The sequence below is a fragment of the Opisthocomus hoazin genome, chromosome Z (assembly GCF_030867145.1).
Source record: "Opisthocomus hoazin isolate bOpiHoa1 chromosome Z, bOpiHoa1.hap1, whole genome shotgun sequence".
NCBI lineage: Eukaryota > Metazoa > Chordata > Aves > Opisthocomiformes > Opisthocomidae > Opisthocomus > Opisthocomus hoazin.
Window position 1 is genome coordinate 86,559,047 of NC_134454.1, and position 24,079 is coordinate 86,583,125.

At 51.7% G+C, this 24,079-nt stretch overlaps 1 protein-coding gene across 1 annotated transcript in view; it reads left to right on the plus strand.

Moving 5' to 3' along the window:
• Nucleotides 1–331: 331 nt before the first annotated feature.
• ARK2C (arkadia (RNF111) C-terminal like ring finger ubiquitin ligase 2C) overlaps nt 332–24,079 on the plus strand; it is a 51,711-nt gene continuing 27,963 nt past the window's right edge. The window contains exon 1 of the mRNA XM_075411718.1: nt 332–431. Coding sequence (XP_075267833.1) covers nt 371–431 — 61 coding nt within the window. The 5' untranslated portion in view covers nt 332–370. The remainder of the gene's footprint in view (nt 432–24,079) is intronic.

The window sequence follows — 24,079 nt, forward strand, 5'->3', positions numbered from 1 at the left end:
ACGCACGTGTGCGTGTCCGTGCGTGTGCGTGTGCACGCGCGTGCTCGTGCGGCTGCGCGCGCGCGCAAGTGTGACCGCGCGTGTGCGTGCCCGCGCGCGTCCCCGCGCGCCTGCACGCCCCCCGCGGCCCGGCACCTGCCCCGCCCCTCGCGCCCTCCCGTCGTCTCCAATTGGCCGGCGGCTCGGCCGGGGGGGCGGGGCGCGGCGGCTCGGGGAGGGGGGCGTGTCCGCCGGCGGCCGGAGCGCCGCCATTGGCGGCGGGCGGCTTTGTGCGGCGGCGGAGCGGGCGGGCGCCAGTCGCCGCCGCTGGGTCGGAGGGGCGGGCGGGAGCGGGCCGGGCCGCGCGGCGCCGCGCCACAAAGGCCGCAGCATGGTCCTGGTGCACGTCGGCTACCTGGTGCTGCCCGTCTTCGGCTCCGTGCGCAACAGAGGTACCGCGCCGTGCGCCGCGGCCGCGGGTTCGCGTCCCGGGGCCGCTCCGCGCAGCGAGGGGAGGGGGGGGCTCTGTGCGGGCGGGCGGGGGCCGCCCCTCCCGACCCGGGCTCCGCGTCCCCCGGCTCCCCGCGCCCGCGGGGCCAGCCCGCCGCGCTCCGCGGCCCCCCCAGCCCCCGTGGTGGGGGTTCCCCCTCCGCGCTCCCGTCCCCCGCCCCGCTCCCGCCTGCACCAACACTCTTTGCTTCGGTAGATCCATTTCCCTCTACTTTCGTTTTTTTTTTTTTTTGTTTTTTTTTTAATAATTTTTATTTTGTTTTTTTGTTTTTTATTTACCCCCCCGACCCCTCCCGCTCCCCGTCTCGCCGTGTAGCGTAGCCACCAGGCCATCCCAGCGTAGCCGTAGACGATAACAGCCATTTTTGTACCTTCATCCTGTGTAGCTGAGTACATTGCACTGTAAATTCCTGTTGACTGGATCCATTTTGCCGTGGTCGTCGGGCGGAGGGTGTCCTCGTCCCCCTGGAAAAAAAAAAAAGAAAAAACAAAAGTTAAAAAAAAAAAATGAAACTGGGGTGGGGAAACGGGGTAATTCGCATCAATTCCGAAAAGAAAAAAAACAAAACCCGGTGAATCGGCCGCCCCACGCCCCATCCCGGCAGCCGCGGGTGTCCCGGGGCTCCCCCCAGAACCCGGCCCCCGAGAAGGCGACGGACGGCGAAATGGGTTCCCACTAAACAGGGATAACATTTTTTTCTGCTGTGCTGAATTACTTCCTGTTCTTATTTTGTGGGTAATTTTCTGTATCGAATATCCTTTGGTTGTGTACCTCCACCTTTTTTCTTGTACTAAAACTGAAGCATGGTCTGTATTTTTTTACATTACCTAGTTTCCGATGTAAATCTCTCTGTAGAGACATACCCTGCTGAAATGTAATGTGCTGTAGCCTGTACATCTGCTCCGTGTACGCTGCTTTTGTTCTGTTGCCCTTCCATAGCATGGTGGGCCCTGCCTTTTTGTATTGTGTGCATGGTGACATTGTTACACACGATTCCACTAATACTAATATACGATCTCTCAATAAAGAAACTAGTTTTCCTATATTAACCTAGTGTGCTTTTTCTATTGCTGTTTTCCCATTTATTGTCGTATCCTGCTGTTTAGATTTTTTTCCTTGCTTTCCCCCATCGTGAGGTTTGAGTGAGTGGATTTTTCCCCCCCGTAGCGCAGATTTGGGGGCTTTTTAGTACATATTCTTTTTTTTTTATCCCCCCCCCATCCCGTATCTACCCTCAGCATTAGTCTGTGTGTACACGCTCCCTAGACGCACAGTCTGTATTACCGTCATGCTGATGCAGAACAGCCAAAAAAACCAAAAAAAACCCCACCAACTGTATAACTCCAAACCCTCATTATCCATCAAAAAAGACAAAAGATATTTGATGAAGGGTCTGCCTCGCTACTTCGCTCTAGTTACAACATTGCACGTTCCTTACCAGACCGTTACAAAAACGAGAGGGACGACCTCCGGATGGATGCAGGCAGTAATATTTTTATTTTTTTTTCCAACCCTGGTTAACAAGAGGTAAATCAACCTGAGGAAAAAAAAATTTCCCTGTAATCTGTTAGCTGAATATTTAAACGTGTACGTTTATTCGAGTGCCCTGCCCACCATCTGCCAGGCGAGAAGTTGCCGTGCCTTGGTCCAGCGGCGACTGGCACTCTATAAATATCTTCACCAGACCCCTGCAAGGCACAGGGCAGGGCCCCTAAAACCATCCCAGCTGCCGATGTTGTAACTACATTATTTTTTTTTTTTCCCCCCTGCTTGAAGCCTCCGGGCCCACCATCTTCTGAATAACCCAATTTGCTCGAAAGAGCAAAGCGTGGGGTTGGGAGAAAGTCACCGGGAACCTTAAAATATTGGGTGCAGGGAGGGGTGGACAACCAAATTGTGGCCAGCGAGTGATTTTTTGGGGTTTTTTGCTGCGGCTGCAAAGCGATAATAATACTGGTCACCTCTCCTTGTTCCTGCACCAGACCTCCTTTCCCAGGTCTGCAAAATGGTCCTGTGAAACCTCCCAGTTTTGGCTCGGGTGCCGCCAGGAGCAGAGGGAAGCCAGGGCTCCCGAAAGCAGGCGACGGGGCTGGGGTTGGGGCCGGGGTCGGGGAGGCGGGGGGAGAGCATCTTGTCCTCACTGCATTTCCACGGAAGGTGGGGAGACACAGGGTGGGTCATTTGTCTTTAACGAGAGGAAGACAAATTCAGCGGGTCGGTGGTTCCCACCGCTGAAACTCGGAGAGGAGCGCGCCCAAAGCCGGTGGCTCCAGCAGCCCGACCCCGGCACCCCTCGACGAGAAGCATCATTTTGCAAGGCCGTGCCTCTCCGCCTCCCTCATAGCTTCTTCACCCTGGGCTTGGTTGGTGGTTCTTGGGTTTTGGTTTTGTTTGGTTTTGTTTTTTTTTTTTTTTTTTTAAGAAGCGTTTAATTACGATTTCCTTCTCCATGCTTCCCGCTCCGTCTCTCCCGGTGACTGTTTGGCCATCCTGTCCCCCCGCCCCGGTACGAGCGCAGACGGGTTGCCTTGCCCCCCTGGATGTGGTGTGTGCTGTGGCCCCTTTGTTCTCGCTCCATCCCCGCCCGGGGACAGCGCCGAGCTCCGTGCGCGTGTCACACGCGTCCCCGTCCGCGTCCCGAGCAGGGAGGCCGTGCTTCTCGCTTGCATGAAGGGAGACGTGCATGCCTGTCGGGGCTGATCATTTCCCAATGTGATTTTTTTTTTTTTCACCCCCCACCCCCCCACCCCCTCCTTTCATTTATTTATTTATTTATTTATTTGGAAATTTTTTTAATTCAACCCCCATGTAAGACAATGACAGAAGGCGTGGAAAAAAAAAAAACGAATCCCTACCCCACCCCGAAAACCCGGACACGGATAAACCCAGTCCCCTTCCGAAACGGACACCTGCCGGCAGCTGCCCCTTTGTTCGCTGCAGCGAGCGTAAAAACCACCCCCCCCCCACCACCAGATCTTCTGCTGCCAATTAGCGCTAACACGGAGCAAACCCGCTTGGCCGACGCGCTCCGAGGGTGCCTCGGTGGTCTAACCGTGCAGAAAGCCGCTGGGTCAACGGCCACTCGTGCGAAGCAGTTTGCCGTCCGCATCGTGTTCTGACCCTGTCTCGTTAGAAAAACGCCTTCTTACGCGAGGAGACGTTCCCCCTGCCCCGTCCCCTGCACCCCGCAGCCTCGTTAGTCGGTAACCACCAGGCTGTCGTGCCTCGTAATCCATCAAACGCATCCACAACTCAGTGGCTGAATTCCTGTGGCACTCGGGAGTCTTGAAAAGCCACCTGGTGCAAAGAGAACGAATTTTTTAATTTCAGCATCGGGGAGGGCTGAGGAAATCCGAGGTGAGTCGCGTGCTGGTGGTGCTGCTGCGGGCGTGGAGGCACGTGCAGCGATTTCTGTAAAGCCCGAACCCCTCCCCGGCACCAACCTGCGCTCCTGGGTGGCTTTAAGTGACTTATTTCAGTAACGGGGAGACGGGTGATCCCAAACACGGACGAAACGGGCTCCGAGATTCGTTCGTGTGAGGGCTGTGTAAAGGCTTTGCACACATCTGCGTGCGTTTGGTGGGGCCAGGAGGGAGCTGGACCGGTCCGTCTCGCACACGGGGCTCGGGGTGGTGTCACCGTTTCCATCGCTCTTAAGGAACAGGTAAACGAATAGCGGCCACGTTTTGCTCGTTACTGGGAATTACGAGCGGAGTCCGATGGAGGCGGATCTGGATTCACCTTGCTGTGTGCGGGTCCGGCCCCGTGGATGGGTGTTGTTTGAGAACCGGTGAGTTGGTGCCCGAGCGAGGAAGCGCAGGCAGCTGCGATGCTGGAGGGGGGGACCGGGGGGGTGTTTGCCAGAAATCCCAGGAGCTGCCGTGGCCGGGGAGGGGCGAGGCGTTGGGGACGTGGTGGGGACGCCGTCCAGCCTCGCTGGCTGCGTCCCGGCCGGATCTGAGGTGCCAAACTGGGGGTGCAAGATCCACGGGTGCCAGGACGCTGCCGTGACCACCACCGGCCACGGTCCCCGCCGAGCCCTCCTCCGCCGGCCTCCTGGAAGGACTGCCCTAGAGTAAGTCTGAGCTTCCTCTTCTGCTGTTGTTTCAAACCCTGCTCGTGATCTGGGGACCACCTCGTTAGCTGAAGTGGGAGGATGGGGCACGGGCCCCGGGAGCCCCGTCCTCCCAAACCTGTAGGAGAAACCCCTCTGAGAGCTGTGGGGAGCACGTGTGACATCCATGACTGGCTCGTCCCTCTCCACCGACCCGGGAGGATGGCCACGAGCGCGGGAGGGGCGGGGGTGGAAGGAGAGGGCAGGACGGCTCTTTCGGGGCACGGCCCCGGGTAGCAGGGTCACGGGCATCCCCTCCAGCCCGTTTACACGCTGGTTTAAACCCAAACCATGTGCTGGGGCTGCCTCATGTCAGAACTGGGAGGTCCTTATCTCTAGAGGTGTTCAAAAAGGTCAGCAGAGAAAAGCCTTCCCCCCATGCTCAACCTGGGAACGCTCGTTTTGGGGAGCATTACATAAATGTGCCAGAAATGCAAGGGGAGACTTTGCAGAATGTCTTCTCTCTACATCTGGATCATCTTTGATATCCGTAATTTCGAAGATCGGAGTTGGTTTGGCAATTGGGAGAGGTGTGATGGCACCGCCAAATGCCGTGTGACTCTTGGGCATCTCGTAGTGTCTGGGGGTTTCCACATAAACCCAGAGTCGGGCGGCAGCACGAGGCTTTTTGATTAAAGGGTTGTGTGTAAAGTAAAGCTTCAGATTGCTGCTTGTGGTGAACTCGGTGCTCGAAACTCAGAAGTCAGCTACAACACCCGGGAGGTTTTCCAGCTGACACAGAGGTTTAGGAAGGAGAAGGATAATGTGTGGCTGCAGTGGGGCCAGGGCAGGGACCTGCAGGTGGGCAGCAAGAGTGGGGGCTAAGATCCAGTGAGGAAGGTGATGATTTTCTCCCTTTTCGGGTTCAATCTGGGGTGACGGAGTGGGTTGGTCTGTGGTCAGGGTTGGCAGAGGGGTTGCGGTTTCCCAAGCAGCTCCTCACAGGACCCTGTGGGAGACCCCCCCCGATTAATCCTTGTGTGGACTTACCTTGCTCCTAAACCTTTGGGAGAAACTCGGGTTCTTTGGGAGTGGCTAAATTCTCCCTCTAAAATGAAAAAAAAACCCAAAAGTACTTTTGAGAAAGAGCAGCAGATCCTGGTCACTGCAGGAACCGGGCTCCCGTGCCGGAGGGATGAGCTTGGCAGAGCCAGGACACAGGGAAAGCAAATCCATGTCGGCTCCATGCCTCCCCGCCGTCTTTACTTCACCCTTCCCACTCCTCCTCTGCTCAGTTTCGCAGTCTCCTGGGACCTTTTCTCACCCATTTTCCTGCCTGCTGGTCCTGTGCATTTCCCAGCCCCAGTTGGGTTGGGCTGGTTGGCACGTGCTATGGTGGATCCCTCTTGGTAAGTGTCCTCAACCGCTCTTGTTTTCTCTCCCTCCCTATAAAGGCTGCAAAATGTGCCTGCAGGAAAGTTGCACGTGTATGGTTTGTAGCTCTCCGATGAATATTATCGCTTTGGTTTGACTGAGTAAGCCCAGCGTGGTCAGGAGCAAAGGAGATGCGGGTTGTGGGGAGAGTCAATAAGGGGCAGCTTGGTACCCGTGGGCTGGGACCCTTCGAAGTGAGGACATGCCTGTGGGAAGACGTTCGGATGTGGATTTGAGTAGCCTGGAGAAGGACCAGGGAGTCTCTGTCTCTCACACCACATGCTTATGCTCCTGGCCGCTTGCAGCAGCTGCCCTGCCTGGAGGGGACAACCCAAGGTGTGGGTGACCATCGGCTTAGACGGAGCCACTGGCCATTGCTGTTTTTTCCTGGGGGGCTCAAGCGATGTTGTGGAGCTGTTACTGTGCGTTGCTCCTCCGGCTGCTTCCCCAAATGGCACAAGGAGCAGCCGTTTCCCTAAATGAGGAGAAAGAAGGGCCACGGGTACCTTCTGGGACTTGTCTGAAGGGACCTGGAGCAGGACTCTGGTGGAGCTGGACAGCCTGCCAGACCAGGCGTCCAAGCAGTCAACACTGATGTTCAATTAGGAGCTACTCCAAAAACCTGCTGTTGTCTTCTCCAGGCTCAGGCATCCCTGAAAGACATCGATAAACACGGTCCCTCAGGCACCTGCAGCACTGCGACTGCTCCCCATGTTTGGGCTCCTCCAGCAGAGGGTGGGATGGGGAAACATCCCTGTAGCAAATGTGCCCTCCCCAGTGGTGCTTCATGTTGTGTCTCTGGGCTTTCTCATTCTCCTGGTGGCATCTGACTCTTCCTTTGCTCGCGCTGCCAGCTCAAGGACCTGATGTATTCAAAGGGATCTTGGTATTTTTGGAAGCTGTGGATGGATGAGCAGGCACCACTCACGAGTGCTTGCCTGACCAACCTGTTTTCATGCTATGTCTGCTTGAAAACCTGGCATCTATAGACAAAGGGAAGTTTTCTCCTCTTTTTTTTTGACAGCAATGGAGATGCCTGTTCTCACGCAGCCCTGCAGCACTGGGTAGGATCTCATTTGCGGTCCTTAGGGCAGTGAAGGATGTTTGTCCAGTCCATTCAGGGCTGAGCATCATCAGCTGGTGGGAGCTGAGGCTTAAACTGAGTGTCCTGTGCGCCCTGAAACTCAGTGAGGAGCAGCTGGAGTCAGAAATGAGCTGTAGGTTCATGGTGAAGCTGCCCGGACGTGGGATCAGACACCAAGCTGGGAAGGTCTGGACTTGTTTATATGTGCATAAATCCAAAGTAAGTCCTCAACTGACATTTATACTGGGATGAGTAAGATGATAATCTAGTCTGATGTGGTTTTTTAATTAAAGATTGAATTGCGGCAGCAAACTGGCCGCAGTCTACAGGTCTTTGCATGAGGGTTTGGTGATGCAGTTATCTTTGCGAGACTACCAGCGTATTTGCAGCCCTGGCGTGGCATTTGCTGGCAAACTTAGGCAGGAGCTTTTTAAATCTCAGGCAGTGTCTGAAAGTAATGGGGGTACTAATGCTTCAGGAGAGGTGTCTGTCAGGCCTGGCAGTTTCCACAGCCTCTGGGTGGAAAATACAAACGTCTCTAATTTGCCTGGCAGGAAAGGAGCTGTAAATCTCGTGCAGATTACCGCGCTTGTTGTTGTGGTTTGCTAAGTCCACATTTCTCTTTCTTGTAGCCTGGCCTTTAATATTAATGTCTTTAAGTTAATTTATAAATTCACTTATCAGCTTTCATTAGTCATCCTGTTAATGATCCCAGGCAAGAAATTTGTCATTTGACGTCAAAAGGCAGATTAAGGGACTTCTAGAGCCTTGGGAAGCGGCTTCATGCTGCACCGGAATTATAGCGGTTGGCATACGAGGCTAACACTATGTATAATTTGCATCTGCTGCTCAGGGGGTGAGTGATTATTTTATATATTTAGCAGAAAACAAGAGCATTTCTTAATCATGAATGGCGTTACATTTCCTGCACACTCTGCAGTATTATGAATCACTGGGCTATAAACATCTCGTTGCCGGCGTGCATGGTTTGACGTTACCACGGTGGTAAGCCCTGGAGGGTCGGATCCTGACGGCTCGCCTCCTCCTCTGGGGGTTCTACCGCACGAGTGGCTAATTGAAATTAAGTAGTTCCCTCAGTGCTAGGAGTTGGAAGAGCCCGGGAGAGGATTAAGCTTTGCTTGGCGGACGTTGAGCGCCTTTGGTCTCTGCTCTCCCTGATGGGAGGCGAGGGTGTCGGTAGGGTTTGGAGATGGGTGTCTAAGGCATGAAAATGGACGGGGAAAAAATCACAATATTTTGCTCGAAACATCTGGAAAAGAGGGGGGTTGGACTGAAAACAGATGAGATGTGACACCCCCAGGCACGGGTCCATTCAGGTCTGTCGTGGTGAGGCTTTATAGATGTTGGGAGCAATCAGTGCGTTGGAAGAAGCCTTATCTTGTCCAGATGTTATATGTGGTATCCCACAAATCTCTGGGGCCTGAGATAAGGAACAAGGAGGCTTTCTGCGCAGAAATAACATGGAATGAGCATACTTGGGATTACAAGTTTTTTTTTTTTTTATAATAGTGAATATGTCTTGGTTGCATGCAACCCTATAATAAAGGGTCCCCTGCGCTGGCCACCTGCAGCACCCATTGGCAGCCCCAGACTCCCTCCGTACGCTGCTGCTTCTCTGGGCAAAGACTCCACTGAGATCAACGGGCTGCAGGCAGCTCTCCAAAAGGCTGAGCGGAGAAAATCTTATCCGTCATGTACCAAAAGCACTTACTGAGCTGGCTTTGCTCAGCCCTCACTGGCCTGAGTGGGAAACTTCTGTACAAGCCTGTAGTGGGTTGACATTGGCTGGACACCAGGTGCCCACAGTCTATCATGCTCCTCCTCAGCAGGGCAGAGGGGCAGAAAATAAGATGGAAAAGAACTCGTGGGTCAAGATAAAGGCAGTTTAATAAAGCAAAAGCAAAGGCCATGCATGGAAGCAAAGAAGAATAAGTCTTCTGTTTTACACTTCCCATCATCAGCTGATGTCCAGCCCCTTCCCGGGAAGCAGGCCTTCAATATGCGTAGCGGTTGCTCCAGGTGACAGATGTAATAATCAATGCCCCTTCCTCCTTTCTGTTAGCTCTTATTGCTGAGCAGACGTCATACACTGTGGAGTATCACTTTGGTCAGTTTGAGTCAGCTATCCTGGATACATTCCCTCCCAAGACCCTACTGCGTGAAGGTGGGGAAGTTGGAGAGACAGCCTATGGGGCAAATCAACTCGCTGGAACAGGCTGCCCAGGGAGGCTGTGGAGTCTCCTTCTCTGGAGATATTCAAGACTCGCCTGGACGCGGTCCTGTGCAGCCTGCTCTGGGTGACCCTGCTCGGCAGGGGGTTGGACTGGGTGACCCACAGAGGTCCCTTCCAACCCCTACCATTCTGTGATTCTGTGGACTCTATTTCAGCCAGACCCAACACAGAGCCTGAGATAATGGTTATATCGTGTGTCAAGTGCAGCTCCGGGAGAGCCCGGAGGTGGCACCAAACCCGGCCGGGGGCTGCAGGCTGACCTACACTGTCTGGCATTTTGGGCACCATTTCATGAATCTGTCCTGGGTGGGAAATGACAGCTGGAGTAAATTCAGGTGGGAATGAAGCAGCTGGAGGTTGAGGAGATGTGGGGAGATGGAGCCCCTCAACCTTCTGTCTGCGAAGCCTGAAGGATGACCCATAGCCCAGGGAGTGGAAAGGACCTGGGGTGTTGGTCAAGAGCCAGCTGAACATGAGCCAGCAGTGTGCCCAGGTGGCCAGGAAGGCCAACGGCATCCTGGCTTCTATCAGTAATAGTGTGGCCAGCAGGACCAGGGTAGTGATTGTGCCCCTGTGTGCGGCACTCGTGAGGCCACATCTCCAGTACTGTGTTCAGCTTTGGGCCCCTCACTACAAGAAGGACACTGAGAGGCTGGAGCGTGTCCAGAGAAGGGCAACGAGACTGGTGAAGGGTCTGGAGAACAAGTCGTATGAGGAGCAGCTGAGGGAGCTGGAGCTGTTTAGTCTGGAGAAGAGGAGGCTGAGGGGGGACCTTGTTGCTCTCTACAACTACCTGAAATAAGGGTTTAGTGAGGCGGGTGTTGGTCTCTTCCCCCAGATAACTAGCGATAGGATGCAAGGCAGTGGCCTCAAGTTGCGTCAGGGGAGGTTTAGATTGGATATTAGGAAAAATTTCTTCACTGAAAGAGTGGTCAGGTATTGGAACAGGCTTCCCAGGGCAGTAGTGGAGTCACCACCCGTGGAGGTATTTAAAAGACATGTAGACATGGCGCTTAGGGACATGGTTTAGTGGTGGACTTGGTAGTGTGAGGTTTATGGTTGGACTCGATGATCTTAAAGGTCTTTTCCAACCTAAACGATTCTATGATTCTATACCTTCCTGCTCTTATCAAAGCAGCACCAAAAACCATCAACCATCCTTAGTCTGTTGGTCAGCTCTCTGCCTGACTCCTTCCTGCCTTGAATTAACTGACTCTTGTCTCTGACGTTGTTCCTTGAAGCTGCAAGCAGAAAATACAGTAATGCACAGGAACTGTGCCCCAAAGCAAGGGATATCGTGTCTCAGCGGCAGCATGGGACCGTGTGGGTGAGCTATGGGTGGTGGACCAGCAGCTCAGCTGACGGCACTTCTGTTGACCCGAGTTTCCAGGGACTATAGCTGTGTGAAGACAGATACCTGCTTTTTATGACAATGATTATTTTCCATTTCATCGGCTGAAAATTTATTTTCCTGGCTTTATATTGTCTTTGAGTTTTTCAGAAAAATGAGAGAGGGTGGGATATAAAGGCTTTTAAATTGTTCATTTGAAGTGAGATGAAGTAGGGCACAACCCCAGAAGCAAAATACTATCTTATGGCAGAAAAAGAAACAGCATCAGTTGGATGCAGGGAATAAAACCCATTCATCATGGTCTTTCAGATGGGTTTTTCTGTACAGAAATGTTTCACCTAGATGTAATTTTTTTCACATCTGAGAGGTGGATTCAGTGTTTCATACTCACCTGGAAAGTATGTAATAGTCAGGAACAGACTGCCTTAGTCCTCCATGTTCTTGTACTGTGCAACCATGTAGTGCCTTTAGTGTGTGCAGAAATCGGATTTATTTAATCAAGAGTAAGTTCTTTGATGCCTGAGATGAGTCTTGGACAAGCAAAGGCTGTGCTCCCAGTGCAGGAGGTCACAGAATCTATTCAACACCTTACAAAATGAGGGAGGTCACGTCAGCACCTGCCTCTCCTTCCTCCTGGCCTCTGTTGGCAACGAGGATGGGTTTACAAGCTTGTGAGGACCGGAGGTGGCTTCCAAAATGAAAACGAGAGCTGAGGTCTCGAAAGGGACATGCAACTACTGCTTTGCTCCTAACTGGGCTTGTCCACCTGAGTTACTTCAGTCTGCAGAGGCAAATAGCACCTTCTCCATGGCCTTGTCTGATTTGTGTTGGAAAATCTGTCCGGCACATGTGATTGCAAACTTGCCGGTGGAAATCATGGGTGATTTGCTGAAGGAGACCATAGAAGCAGCCTGGAGATAAGGAAGTATCGTCTTGCCCTGGGTTATCTGCAAGGAGAGTCCTGCGTTGCCAGATCCAGATGTGATGTGATCCAGGTGCTTCTTCTACAGGGTGCAGGGGTGTCCTGGGGGAGGAAAATGCTCCCAGGAGGCAGTTACAAGCTTAGAAAAATAGGAGAAAGACCAAGGGGAAGGGAGGTAAGGCAATTTCCCCCCATCCCTTGGACAGACAGGGATTCCTCCTGAAAGGAGTTGGGATGCTCTTAGGGAAGCCGAAGGATGTTTGTTAGGTGCCCGATGTGACTCTGTTCTTCCTGTAACCAGCAATTTTTAGCCCCGTTAACAAAATCAAGGGCCAGATCTCAACCCCATCCAGGAAGCTCACAGGAGTTTTTAGAGTGTGTTTCACTGGCTCGTGCGTTCCTCCAGACTCTGTGGGACCTGCCGTGCTGTGCCCCTCTCCTTGTCCTGGGGTGCCTTATCCACGGCACAGCGTCTCTCACTGGGCCTTCTTCTGCTAGAAACTAAGCAAGGAGAGAAGGTCTTTTCAGCCTGGGCTGACCTCGGTGCTGGCAGACTCAGGCTTAGACCCATCCTCTGGCTCTTTGCAGAGGCACAATGTTTGCTGCTCTTCAGCAAAGGCATTATGAGGCCGGTTACCTGCCAGATGAGAAGTCCTCCTGGCCAGCACTGCTACTGGTGTTACCTTCTTGATTTCTTCACCTTTACCCCTCTCTTTTCCCACCATGTTTTTAAATATCTGCCATCTTTTGCCCTGTGGATGTGACGGGTTTTGCTGAGTTGCTCCTTCCTAGTATTCATTCCCCAGGAACCCAAATCTTCCTCTGGCCTGGTGCTGGCTCCAGGACTCAAACCTACTGGAAACACCTGAGATGCTCAAGCGTGCTGGTCAGGTGTGTGTTGGAGGATGGGAGGGTAAGGCACCGCTGTCCATGGGATAGCGTGTCCAGAAGACGGAGGACCTCACTGGGGTCTCTTTATGGGCTGAAGAACAAGTGCTGTCCTCTGGCAGCTGCATCGGGAGATGGCTGTGATTGATGCTGTAATAACTGGTGCTGGGAATGCAGCGATGGGGAAGTCTGTCTCATAGCTGGAGTACTAGCTTTAAAGCGTGGTCACATGGGCCATTTGGCTGGGGGGGGAAAGAGCATCATGGTACGGTGACGAGAGGGCTCTAGGTACACATCCCTCATCTGGCTTCACTTCTAGAAAATATTTCTTCTAGAGGGGGAGTGGTTTTGATGGATGCTTTGCAGAAAATACCTGTGCAGAAGTGCTGCTGCTCTGTCATCACGTTGAACAGCGAGCACTGGTGCCTCTCCTCTCCCCAGCCTCCCGTTTTTGGTGCACCAGCACGACTGGTCACAGCTTTCTGGCCCCACCATAGGAATGGGGAGGCAGCAAGGGCCCCTTCCCAACGCCCTACAATTCAAATGGGAAGCGGGGGGATGGACACACTTTGCAGAAACCCAACTCACTGGCAGCATCCCTAGGGGGGGAGGTGACATCAGAGAGCCTCAGGGCATCACAGAGGTGCTGGGGCCCTCCTGCGAGCCAGGACCGGGCAGGTGGGTGGTGCAGGGGAGGAGGGATGTACCACGGCACCCAACAACTAACCCCGCTTGGAGCTGCTGCCTCTGTAGAGGACTTGAGGGGGGTTCTGTTTGAAAGCAGAACTTTGGAGGTAAGTCTAACGGAGCGAGTGGGTGTGCAGAGTTGGCACCCTGCCCTCTGAGCCAAAACACTACTCTCCAGCCCGTGAACAGATCCAGCTCCTGTTTGGTTTTCCTTTTTTTTTTCCAGCGTAAAGAACAAGTCCGTTTCTAGTGATGCAGTGACGCACGCACTTTCGCATCACGCCAGGGAGCTGGACCTTTGAGAAAATCAACAAATATAATGAGACTTTGTGATTAAAAAAAAAAAAAATAGAAAAAAGGGATAAAAGCCCAGAACAGAACAGCAACATGAAAATACAAAGGGTTTGCCAAGGTTCAGACACCAAAAAGCCAGTGAAAAGGTGCTTTGTTCTTATTGGTGCCTGCTGTGAGGGGTCAGCTCCCCACGTCTCCTGGGGTTCGGGGTTGGCTCCGGTGCAGTCCATAAGCTGCAGGAGTTGCTTTCTCTGTGTGTCCACACACATATCACCTTCCACGGTGAGAAAGGTGGCTTTCACCTCTGGTGTCCTGCTCTCTCCAAAAAGCAGGGCTTAAATTTCCTGGCAGACTTTGCATCTGTGGGAGAGGTTTTAGCTGCACCCTGATGTGCAAGTACTGGGTGATGGTGGAGGACGGAGGGCAACACACAGTGGGAAGCCTGGGAGGCTCTCAGGGTGGTGGGTGATGGACCAGAAAGTCAAGGAAAAGCAGCAACACGCAGAGAGAGATTCCACACCGCGGGCTGGGGATGCTTGTCGGTGCAGCTTGATAATGGTTAGGAGAACCGTGGGTCTCCACCAAATCCAAAGTGGGCAGGGGTTGGGGGTGGCCATTGACCGGTTTCCACAATATTAAGAGAAAAGGAGAACTTTGCCAATCAAACTGAGCTGCTCTGAAGGGCTGGGCACTTTGGTTGAACGAGCCACCGCTTGTCACCAAGAAAATGGGGCATTCAGGAGTGTGGCAACTCTACCCAAGCTGCACCTGTAACACCAGGAACCTGTCTGCATTTAAAGCTACAAGAGGTTAACGCTAACGGGGCTTTACACTGCTGTGCTGCTACCCTGAAACAGAGAGAGCAGAAATCCGTGTACTCCACTAGAGCAGAAGAGTAAATGATCTGAACGCAGGGGTCCCCGGAGGAAGTTAGCCACCCGTACAACTTTTTTTTGTTTCTCTAATAAAGTAAGAATGATCCCACTGTAATATGTCGGGAACCAGGATTTTGCCCATCCAGCTTTCCATGTGAGGGTGTTCAGAGCTTGGGGACTGCCTGCAGGCATCTCTTCAGGGCTAGGTGTTTTCCGATCTGCCAAATCTTGGACAAACTGAGCCAGCCGGTACCTTCTAATGGAGCTCGGTGTGATTTGCTTGGTCAAAATGCTTCCTCTGAATGGAGGGACAGGATTGGAACCTTTGTAGTCCATCTTTCCCAAAAGCACGATAGAAATTCTAGAAATGCAGCGTGCGGCTCAGCTGGTGTTCTAGAGGCACCGGGCTATAATTAACATCATTGAGCAGTTCAGATACCAACTTTAATTCCTTTTCGTTTGTGACTGGGAGTTCTGAGGAGTCAACAGGTCTTGTGGCTTGAACAGATGTTATTTTTTTTTCCCCCAAAGCTGAGCTGAATCTGAACTACACCTTTATAATTGCAGTTTTTAGCTCTTCTACTTGACATCTTCCAGAGCCACTGACCAGTGGACATTACATGGGTTAGAGTTATTCGTGCTGTATTATTTCAACTCGGAAAGAAGTCTTCTCCTGGATTTGGCAGTTAGCACTGTGAAAAATCTTGCAATCTTTTTCTGCTTTCTCTAAAGGCTCAGTTACACTCTGAACTGACAATATAAATGGAAAATGCATATCTAGGATTATTTCCATTCCAGTCTTTGAGTGAAGCCTGCACTCCTCGTGACGCAGAAGTGCTGTGCGCTGCACCACTCTCAGCACATGTGTGCATTTACAAGCACATCCCTTGCATGGGTAGAAGAGACTTTTTCCATGCTGATGCTGCTTTCAGAGTTATAATGTGGAGACACATACCCAGCTGCTCCAGAAGACCCTCTTCAAAAAAAGCATCTTCCGCTGGCTGATAGAGTTGCAGAAGAATTCAGGTGGGAAGGGACCAGTTATTGAGTGTGTCATGGTCTTGCCCAGCCGAGCCTGGGATATAATCAAGGATGGCGATGACAGCACCTCGCTGGTGCCTGCTCTTTTGTCAGCAGTCCCTGTGCATACACCCACTCCTGGGGCTGGATGTGCAATCAGATGGCATGGGCAGGGGTGCAGATGTGCTCTCCCCTGCCATAAATTCAGTGCTGGACTCTTCCCTTCCGTTCTGAACCAGGGTCATCCCTTCCAAACAAGGGGACTTTCCATGAGTAGGGAGATCCACTTCCACGGCCACATCTGCATGGGGAAGATCCCAAACCACCACGGGTCTGGTCCAAGGCCAGGTAGCTGGACTGTATCCAAAACCTAGAGCAGAACCTGGCTCCTCAAAGTGCTGGACGTGCTTCTGCTTGCCCAAACAGCGTGTGTGGGTCTGGGTGGGCAGCAGGCACAACGTGCTGACCCCCAGCTCCACGGATTCCTGCTTGGCCCCTCTGGCCTTCCCTAAGGCTGAGTAAGTGGTTTTGATCTCCCACCTTTGTTTCTCCATCCGTACAACGCACCAGTGCCCATCTCTCAGGCCACTGGGTAGAATATTCAGGCAACAAGGAAAACGCAGATGATTCTGCTCCTTTGTACATAAAATTCCTGGGAAAATGTAAATAGGGATTGGGAAAAGTGGATTTCTGCGTTCATCCTCCTTTCCATGGTCGCTTTTGAGGAAATGCATTACAGAAGATGTCTGGAGAATTGTATTTAGCCATAAAAACTTTGTCAGATGTGTCTGCTTTCTTCAGGAAATAGATTTAGAAATGAAACAGAAAGCTGACCAAGCTGAGATTTTTGGATGAAAAATAAAAACGTCAATTGTTTCTTAGTGTCATAGACACACACACATATGTTATTTTTTTAAGGACGGTTTTAACGTTATTTTGTTTTGATCCAGGGGGAGGCATTTTCCCATGGTCACGCTCTGCAACAGCAGGAAGAGTGACTCAGGCGCCATCTCCTCTATAAAATCTGATTAAAAATAATGATCTGGGGGAAAACCTGGCTGCTGACGCTAACCGTACGACTTCCTTATCTAGCTGCTCTGATCAATAGGTTTGCTTTCTCCGTGTAGCTGACAGATCTTGAGTTTTTGAGTCTGACAGCAACCTTCTGCAATGCCAGCTGATACAGGGCCATGGAGACCTGTGTCCCCTGCTCAGTAGCAGGGGATTTGTTGAAGCAAATCAGATCTGGAGTCACTGAGAGGGAATTAATGTGAAATGCCTTGATGTTAGTTTTACAGTCACCTTAATAGGCATAACTGCACTATTAAACTAATCTGCCTGCATTTAACTCTTATTTTTACTTGAGCGGAATGTTTTCCTTTAGGAAGGATGAATTTTACAGAGTAAAAGAGCTATTATAAAACTCCCAAATGCCTCAGCAATAGTGACGTGACAGCTTGCAGCCGGAAACCCAGGCCTGTTATGCTGTGGTAGCGTCTAAAAGTCCTGTTTCATCCTCTTCTCATTCACACCAACCACACTTCCAAAATATCTCTGAAATGATGGCATTGGGCACACAGCTGGCTAGTCACACACAGCTAAGATTGGCATCTTCAGCAGAGCTTCTTCTCCGTGTTGTTAAGTGAAGTGATGGGGAACAAATTAAGGCTCTGTAAGAAGCTGCAACTTGTACTGGTCTGGTACAGACATGAGCTGGCTGCACCCTTGGATTTGGGTTAATTGGGCTAAAGAGCAGGAAAAGTGTTTTCTGATTTTTTTTTTTTTTTTAGTGGTAGGTCCTCCTTTGCCCATGAGTGACAGCAGCTATACCACTTTGTCGTAGAAGCTGGAGGAGAAACCGCAGGTGAAGTGGGCCACCAGCTGTTGGGCCATGCCGGGAGGGTATGGGCAGATGCCGGGGTGGGCACACGCATCACTCCCTTCCCTGCTGTGTTGACCACCAGCTCCTCAGATCTTCTTCCCAGCCAGCCACAGAGACTGAGGAGGGGCCCAGTGCTGGTGGTGGTAGGGGTGTGGAAAGCAGAAGGAGCGGTAGACCCAACTGGGGTGAGCTTATCCAGATCCAGTGTCTGTGAGTCCAGCAACAGGGAAGATCTTGTAACATATTTCTGTCCTCTGTATAGTCTTTGTGGCAGGCAGCAGGGTGAAAAACCTTTAATCTTGCTCATAAAGTAGAGGGGTAGAAATCCATGGCTGGGGGTGAGGGCTGGAAATCGAGACAGAACAATCCTGCTGAAATCCATTTCTTGCTTTCACGACTTTTTTGTGGATTTTTTTCTTCTCTTTTTCTTTTTCCTCTTCTTGGCTCTGTCTTTCAACTGAAGCTTGTGCAGATTTGTCACAGGTCAGAAAAACTTAAACCATGATTTGTAGAAGATGAATGGACTTTTAAAGTCAATTTTGTGGTCCCTGGTGACAGTGGGGTGCCAATCACCCTGTGCTGGTGCTGCCCGGTTCCTCTGCCGGTGTCATTAGGAGGCACGGGCAGCATTCGTTACAGGGAGGCTGAGACTCGCTGCCTGCTAATGGAAATGAGCTGCCTGACCTTAATGTGTGACTGATATTTAATCCGAAGTTTCTCTGGACACCAGCAGGCTCTAACGGAAACAATACAGGCCCAGCAAAGCAGAGCCTTAGCCCCAAGAAGAGAGAAAAATAAATTAAATTTAGTAATTAGTAAAAATCCTTGGGGCCTAGAGGTGGAGCTAAAAAAAGTGTGTTTTTTTCCACTTTGCAACGGCACAGGTTTCTGGTAGTGTCCTGCGTGCTGTGGGGAGGAGCGTGGTACATTCCATTTACCCTAGACTGGTGGGAAATTTTGTGATACTCCTGGCCCGGCTCAGAGGGGTGCATCTCCAGCCCCATAGCTGTCAGCATCACCCTCCTGGTCTCCTTTGCTTTGCTGAGAAACCCCTGAGTCCCCATTCATGGGCTTCACCCATTGCCCCATGGGGTACCTCCTTGCTTGACCCAGTGGTGTTACCTACGGTAATGGGGCTCCCTGCAGAACCTCTCCAGCTTCGGGGATGGTCACCTGCTGAAATCCACCCGGGTGCCCAAGGTGGATGTGGTCTCCCCTCATCTCTGGTTGTTCTAGTGGGAAGTGCAGGCAGCAAAGATATGATATACCTGAGCCTGGGGAGCTTGTACTGATATGGGATGCTCCCATGGTGAGATTGTCCCCTGTCAAGAACATCTGTACAACTGGGTCACCAGCTGGGCTGGGCACAAGGGGGTGTTGGACTGGATGACCCACAGAGGTCCCTTCCAACCCCAAACATTCTGTGATTCTGTGATTTTGTGACTTTGAGACTGTGGGAAGAAGCACAAACCTCTGCCTGTGGCTTACGCCTTTGGGCTCCGCCTGGGACCCAGAACTGTCCAGTTTCTGCCCTGCAAGTGCCAGAGATAAAAGGTACAAGTAGGTGTCCGGGCTGGGACCATCATCCAGGTTTATTGCCTGTTCCCCTCTCCCCACTTTCCCCTTGGTGCAGCAGGGCAGGCAGGCGAGGTACAGGCAAGGAGTTCCCAGCACGGGACTCTCGCAGGAAAAAGAGAAATTGTAGAATAAGCCTGTCCCAGCTGTTTGGCAAGGAAGCGCGTGGTTCCTCCTCAGTCTGGAGCAGATAAAGACGTCCCTCTAAAGCCCAGACGAAGCTCTGGGCCGGCGTGGTGCCAGCTAAAAGGTAGCATTACCATTTCCTCAATGCCTCCTGGACATCTGGGGCCATGACGTTGTAAGAGATGCTCTGTCATCCTTTGGGAAGGCAAGGTCTCCGCTCCCTGAGATGCAAGAGTGAGAAACACAGACAAAGCTGAGCTATTGTATGGTCTGTAAATCTGCTTCTGCCTCCCTGGGGCTGACCCAGTGCCCTCCACGATGAGTCTTCCTGCTCCTGTTCTTGTGTGTCCATGGCTTGCAGGGCAGAAAACTGCCTGCTGCTGGGAAAAATGGTTCATGTAAGGCAAAAAAGGGTTATCTAGGCTGTTATGGGCAGAAACTCTGCCCTGTTCTTCTTTGGTCCATCATACTAGCAACGGTAACACACTAATCGATGTGGGACTCCTGGGTGGGGTGGTACCTGTAAATGCCCTGCAAGCATGGGGTGACGTGGGAGACCTTGGCTGCTGCAGGGGAAAGTGTGGCTTTAGTCACTGAAGCATCACCAAGAGGCAGTGGGGAAGGGGACAGCGTGGCAGTGACCTGCGGCTGTACAGACATCTTTGCATGGGAGGTAGGGCAGAGGAGAGGGTCTGGTCCTGGGCCCACCGTCCACCACTTCTGCTGCCCAGGAACACATTGTCCTCTGCCCAGCTCCTATCTCCTCCTCTGTAAAAACAGCCCAGTTCTCTCTGCACTGGTTAAGGGTCCCTCAGCACCGTTTAAGTACAGAAACATCTAATTTGGGTGTGCCGTGATTCACCACGGCACAAAAAGTCTACTTGAAGGCCCTGCAGAGGGACCGAAATCAAACAAATTTCAGACAGTCTCACAAAAGAAGCTGAAAGGTCATAGCAATATCAAGCGGGAGGTCGTGTGCGGCTCTGCAAGCCTCTGCTAAATATCAGCCAAAGATTAGTCCATCCTCTACGAAAGGCCAAGAGCTAGAAAGGCTCCGAGTTCCTTCTGCCGCATGTTCAAACTCATGATGTCTAAAAATGGCACAAGCCCCCTGTGAAAGAGAAATGCAACTTCAGGAACAAGAAATTCAAGGGAAAATGTCAGGCTGGTGGGGTATGTGAAAATGAATTTGGCAAATCCTTAGATTTTTGTTTTTTAAGTCAAAAGGGACTTGTAGATTGTGTGGCTAGCACTAATTAATTTGGTGTTTTGCCAAGCATCATCATCCCATTTTAATCAGCAGCTGTGAAACAGAGCATTGTCCGTCTGCCAGCCGCCTGTCCTGGCTTCTGCAGATGGCCTCGATGGATGGACAACCGGTTTGAAAGATGAGTTTCTGGGGGTGGAGGAAAGCTTGAGCCAGTCTGAGATTGACTAACTGCTTGTTTAGATCCCTAACGAGGTGGGAACAGTCAGTCCAGTCATGTCAGGCTATGGTCTGCTGTGTGGTTGCATCTGCTTGGCCATTTCTGGATGTCCGTTAGGTACATCACCACATCCCGTATTTGTTTGAAAATCCCATGTTTTAAAAGCTTCATCAGACATAAAAGCTGCCTGTGCAGGAACTGTACTGGAGACTAATTTCATCTGGGAAAAGCAGAGTCAAAGCATCAGTTTGACCAGGGGGTTAGACTTTTGTGGAAAGAGCTCAACAAGGCTGCAGGCTTCTCTGCAGGGCCACCAACCTTCTCCTAATAGTATTGTGATAATTAACTGGCAAATTCCTTGGCTCTTGTGCTAACATGGATGGCTGCTCTAACTAGGATGGTTGATCCTCCCCCAGACCACCTTCTGGTGCCAGACATTGGGTCTCCCGCAACCTCCAGAAGCCCAAAAGCAGGGGTTTGAGGAGCAGCTGAACCTCACACCCATTAAACCCACAGAGCAGGGTGTCTGCCCAGAGCAGACACCCTGCAAACATGAGATAACCCATCAGCATGACAGACATCTCACCTCATACGTGGTGAGTAGTGACTGATCGTGGAAACATGTTGGTGGATGCACCAGTTAAGTTAAGAAGCACCTGGTGTGCAGAAAGCCCTGTGGACAAAGGCTTTCCTCACCACAGCATCCCTTCCTCCTCCCTCCCACCCCCAGCCCGGGTGACAGCTCACCTGATTCCAGTCATTGCTACTATTTGTATTTATGGGGCACTTAACCAGCTCTACAAACAACAATTTACAGCTTCTACGCTCTGTAACTGAAAACCACTTCTTCATTTTGTTGTCGCTGTTAAGAGCAGCACCTGCAGCCCCAGGAGCCGAATTCCCCCTGGACGAATGCCAGTTTTGTTTCTCGATAGCAAGGCTGGCTTTGGGAAGAAAGATAAGTGTGGCAACCTGGTGCTGCTAATGGGCTTCTCCAAGGGGGCTGCGTAGCCTCCCTGCGCCTGCTGGTTGTGTTGAATGGCAGCATGTAGGTTTGCAAGGCAGATGTAATAAAAATAACATCCACGTGAGAGAAATGTTTCTGTCTGAGCGGGCTCGGCAAAACCGCTGTCAAGAATGGTCAAAATCATAATGGGAGGTCAACTGGGGTCCCAGCCGGGCTGTTTGCTCCTGTGCACAATGGGAGGAGGCAGTTCTTTGAAAGAAAACAGTAAAGGGAGATAAACTCGCCTGCCATCGCCTTGGAAACCCTTCCTTTGGGTGACTTAATGCCGCCTGGTTTATCTTGTTCCCTGCTGAGAAGCATTTTCTTCTCCCAGCGGCTCCCCCAGGTCCCCAGTACTCTCCATCCCACGAGGTGCCCATCATGCCCACCCAAGGGGTTGGTGTGGTGCGAGGACCCTGGACCCAGCCCAGCTTCCGCCCTGCAATGCTTGGTTTAGCTCTGCCTGAACTAATTTGATGGGCAGCAGGCTGCTAGAGGTTGTGTTTGGCTTGAAGGAGGGAGCAGACTTTGCTGCTGGGGTCCCTCTCCTCCTCCCCTGCGTCCTCCTCATCTGCTCAAGCGCCTCGTTCCTCCCGCTGCAGCTGGAGAAGACACGAAACCAGGGGCTGCAGGTTTGCATGTGGGCCTCCCTCGTCACCCGGCTTGGTTCGTTCTGGATTTGTCAGTAGTTTCTGTGTCTTTAATATTGACATGGATTGATCTTTTGGCTCTGCAGCAGCTTTTCTGTTTGAGGTGGCTGGGTTTGCTTCTTCAGACTAGCTTAATTACTGGCACTCTGTTGCCTTTAAACGTAAAAGAATAAAAAAGCCCATTCATTGATGGCAAGCCCAGGGAGCACAGACCCACCACTCCTGTCTTTCCTGCAGACAGATTGAAGCCACCAGTGTCTGTGGGTTTTCAGCAGACACAGCTGGCACCAGCCTGATGTTAAGCAAATGCTTCCCAACCGTGGGCCACGCCTGGTGTTTTCTCCAGAGACCCACCGGCGGGAGCTGGGTTACATCTTAGGTGGGAGCTGGGTTACATCTTAGGTGAACGAGAGGTAGGAAGACCTTGCTGTTGTTGGAGGTAGCTTTGGATGCATTTTACCCACCTAAAAATTCCTGCGGTGGCCACACTGCAGCAGGGGGATGCTTCTTCCTTGGGAGCAAACATTATGCCACGTCAGAGTAGTTTCACATGCGTGACTTCTTCCTCTGACATCTCCTGCGTACTTTATCATGTGGCTTGTGTTACTCTAGGACAAATGGCCTGAAGTGCACCTGTATATTTAGGAGTTTTTCTTCCAATTCACCACTTCCTCATTCAACGAGTCACCTGGATCCTGTCCAAATCCATACTATACGTGGGCTGTCCCATTCCTCCTGGAGACTACACGTAAGAAGGGCTCATGGCAGGCTGGGACCTTCTGGGACAAGGGGTGGGCTCTGCAGCACGAGCCACCCGCCTTGCTTCCAGCCAGCAAATTCCCTGTACCTGTCCTGCAAGTAACTCTTCGCTGGATCTGCTGGGATCTGGGGAGGCTGAGATGTGTGACAAGTGTGTGGGGAGGGTCCGTGAATGCAGCTGGGTGGCAAGCCCAGCGCTGAGATGGGGAACTCAGTGAGAGGCTGTTTCGGGGGAAAATATCCAACCCTGTGGGCTTGCCTTCAGTCCTTCCTCCCAGCAAATGTCGACCTGGCTCAGAGGATGACGGGTGGATCCCCACCCCAAGGAACGGACATTTTCCTAAAGTGACATCTGCATAGTCCTCCTCGGGCCATGTTGTGTGACCCTGACCCAACATCGGCCCAGCTCTCCGTACCAGTGCAACGTTCCCATATCTGGCAGCCCCTTGCTGCCTCCTGAAAAAAAATCCCAGCCCTGCCGATAACGAAGTGTTTGGATAACAGCACCAGCTGGACAGTAGCCCAGCATCCCACTGGGGACCGTCCAATGTCTGGAGCTGATTGTATGAGCAAAATCACTGCTGTTTCTCTCTGCTCCACCTGAGATGGACTTTTGAAAGGCAGCCCAGCCCTCGGGCAGGGGGCTTGGGGCACCTTCTTGGCTTTTGGCCACGGGAAAGTAGCTGGCCACGATAGAGCAAACTGTGTTTGGGGTAAGTCTGAAAGTGCTAAATCCCAGTGGACAGCTAACAAAAAACAGCGCTCACCCAGGAGCTGGTTAGATAGAGCTGGTCTGCAATAACTGCCTGAACTCTAGAGAAGCGGGATGCCACAGGGGCACAATTACAACAGCAATCTGTTTTCAAAACATTACCGACATTGATTAAAGGGCTTGGGTAATTTGACTGTGTTTTAGCTCTTCCTGAACATCAGGATTAATGTGCCAAAGATTGAATAATCCAGGGTTGCAAGTCACCTCCGGATATCTCGGGCTGCGATGCTGGTGCTGCGCTGGGTGAAGGACGTTGATCCAGTTAAAGAGCAGATATTAAAAAGGCAAGAAATTTGAGAAACAGCATTGTAGACTGCGTGTATCTGAAAAAAACCTGCCATTATTCCATATAAGCTGCTTTTCCAAAATTATCTGAAGGTAGGGAAAAAAACTCCCACACATTTTTCTTTTCCCATTTTACAGGTTTAGGCCAGAAGTAAAAAAGCTTATGAGATTTAAGCAATTTATTACCAAATAAAACTGCATCTGGGCCATGTGCTTCCGTGCCAAGTTTTGACCTCATGAGAGC